The sequence below is a fragment of the Papaver somniferum genome, chromosome 9 (assembly GCF_003573695.1).
Source record: "Papaver somniferum cultivar HN1 chromosome 9, ASM357369v1, whole genome shotgun sequence".
NCBI lineage: Eukaryota > Viridiplantae > Streptophyta > Magnoliopsida > Ranunculales > Papaveraceae > Papaver > Papaver somniferum.
This window is the reverse complement of record NC_039366.1, coordinates 115,013,941-115,016,456: the sequence shown is the minus strand read 5'-3', so window position 1 is coordinate 115,016,456 and position 2,516 is coordinate 115,013,941. Positions and strand designations below refer to the sequence as shown.

At 36.2% G+C, this 2,516-nt stretch overlaps 1 protein-coding gene across 1 annotated transcript; it reads right to left on the bottom strand.

Annotated features, from left to right (window-relative positions):
• Positions 1-446: 446 nt before the first annotated feature.
• LOC113312447 (protein DETOXIFICATION 33-like) lies at positions 447-2,295 on the bottom strand. Its single transcript, XM_026561199.1, has 6 exons — positions 1,991-2,295; positions 1,371-1,457; positions 1,080-1,136; positions 766-1,004; positions 559-677; positions 447-452 (listed from the first exon to the last, which is right to left on the bottom strand). The coding sequence occupies exons 1-6, from the start codon at positions 2,293-2,295 to the stop codon at positions 447-449; spliced, it is 813 nt and encodes a 270-aa protein (XP_026416984.1).
• Between the last annotated feature and the right edge of the window lie 221 nt (positions 2,296-2,516).

The following is a 2,516-nucleotide window of genomic DNA, read 5'->3' as shown; positions in this document are numbered from 1 at the left end:
TAGGGGAGAATATGTAAAGCTGCTGCTGTTGATGATAATGAAATCTAAGGGAAGAATAGATAAATCTGGTGATCGCTGTTGAAGTGGGTCGAAGGAATTGGAAGATGAAGTTACTGCTAGGAAGAAGTGAGTTGTTGTTGGAACAGATTGGGTGCTCCGGTGTTGTAGTTGTTGCAGAAGAAGATTGAGTTGTGTATGCAGGCGGATGAAGAAGAGTGAAGAATTAGGGTCAATCTTACATCCGAGCCGTAGTTTAATTGTTTTTTTCCACCGTTGGATAGTAGACCCACTTCAGGGCTAGACTTGTAAATTCAGTATTTTTTTTTACTTTTTTATTTTATAAAATTAGTTAACGTTAGGTCACAAACAATCAACCACAGTCAACGTCTGGTCCAGATACCAAAGCCTAACGTTGGATAAATGTTAGACCAAAGTCTAGTGTTGATCTAAACCTGAGTACCAAATTTCAATTATCCAAAAAAATAAATAAATAGAAACATCCTAACTTGAAGATAGATTGCATCACAGAATGTTAAAGAGACTAATGGATGAGCTTACCTCTAGACCCCAATCTAATTTGAATCCCATAAAGACGCCGATGGGCAACCCAATGAGATAGTAGGTTATGGAATTTACATAGGCTACAACAGCTTGCCAACCAGCTCCAATGGCCATACCTATTAATTCAAATATATACATGCGTTATAAATACATATATTCATGACCGAGTCCTCAACAGTTGCTTTTGCATTTGAATTTACGAACCTGATAAAACGGGCAGGATGGCACATAGTAAGATTGAGATGCATAAAAACACGGCTAAGGCACTAACTTCTTTTATAACAATCTTATCATCTGTAAAGAGTTTTGGGAAGTCATTTCTTGTTATGAAAAGCAAGATAGCAAAAACACTCTGTGTAACTAGAGCATTTGAGACAGTAACCCAAACAGAGAATTTTGCAGCTGCTGCATTTCCTGATCCCAATGCATTCGAGACCCTTACACTGAAAAGGATACAGAGAAAAACATGAATATACTAAAGGCAGATAAATATCAACCGAACAAGTTCAAACGAATACCTGGTAGCAACAAGATACCCAAGTGGAAACATAAATATCCATCCTTCGATGTTCAAACTACAAACGAGAAACTAAAATAAAATTCATTACGGTGCCATCCTAGAAAAAATAATACTAGAATTTAGAAAAAGAAAATGGCTTCTTTGTACACTGTTGCACCAACTTGATTATCCTATCAATGTGTATACGATTTCGTTTAGCAATGGAATAATGATGATCCAAACAATACAATAATATTTACCACTCCATTTGATTGCAGTTGATACTTTTAACAACCATTAGAGCACATACCAGATAGCAGCAGCATCGACTTTAACTGCAGCATTTTTAAGTACTCCCGCAAATACAAGCAAAACCATAAGTGTCCAATATTCCAAGCTGTAATAAAAAAGTCCACGTGGATCAGAATAAATACTAGTAAAACCATAAGTGACGGTGGCAATGGACTATCTGAATCCTATTGAATTTGATATCTAAAAAGAATCTATTGGCACCCTACTTCTTGAAGAGTAGGTTAAATGTAGTTGAATAAGTTAAATTATTAAAAGGAAAAATTGAGTTAGGGAAAACTAATTGGCTGCCAAATTATTAATACGCGCTAATTATCTGTTATTGAAACGACTTCCAGTGGGAAAACTTCTCATAATTTCTTTGTTTTCTTTTTTATCCCTTTCATTTCTAAGTAAAGTCGAGCATAATATACTCAGTGAGTTGGATAAGGGATTGCCGTGCCGGTTACGGCATGGGTAGACATGAACTTAAGGGAATGCATTTAACACGGTCTAGACTGTTGATTTTTGGCCTTGAGACTTGGGAAACAAAAGAGTGTGTGCCAATAAAAAATTGTATTTTGAATAAAAATAAAGCAAAACGAGTTACTGATCACAAATTAGGGAGGGAATACTACTAACCAGAGCATGACAGCTGAAGCCAGAGATAACCATAGAAAATCAAGCAATTCAGTAAAAGCCAACCATGAAAACCCACTCCAACAATCATTGCAACTTCTGGAGACAATATAAGCATATTGAAGAATGACAACCAAGACCCATGAAAAATTCAAAGAAGCCGCTGCTCCAACCAAACCCCATCTCATAACACAAAACCAACTTAATGGAACGTGAATTACTAACACTAGAAATGATATCCAAGCCAATGGTATTACTTTACTTTGAGCTTGTAAAAATCTTTGCATAGGAGAATTCAATGCATACATGTATAATTGTGGTATCATCCATATAGAATATGTACCAGCTAGTTCTGCAATCTCTTTTTTTTGACCAAAGATTAATAGAATTGGTGTTGCGAACACTGAGATTAGTGTCAATGGTAACGCTGTTCCAAGCAGAATCACCCATGCTCTTTGTAAGTATATCCCTAGCAGTTTTGGTTTTCCTGCTCCATATGCTTGTCCGCATAATGTTCCTAATGCACTTC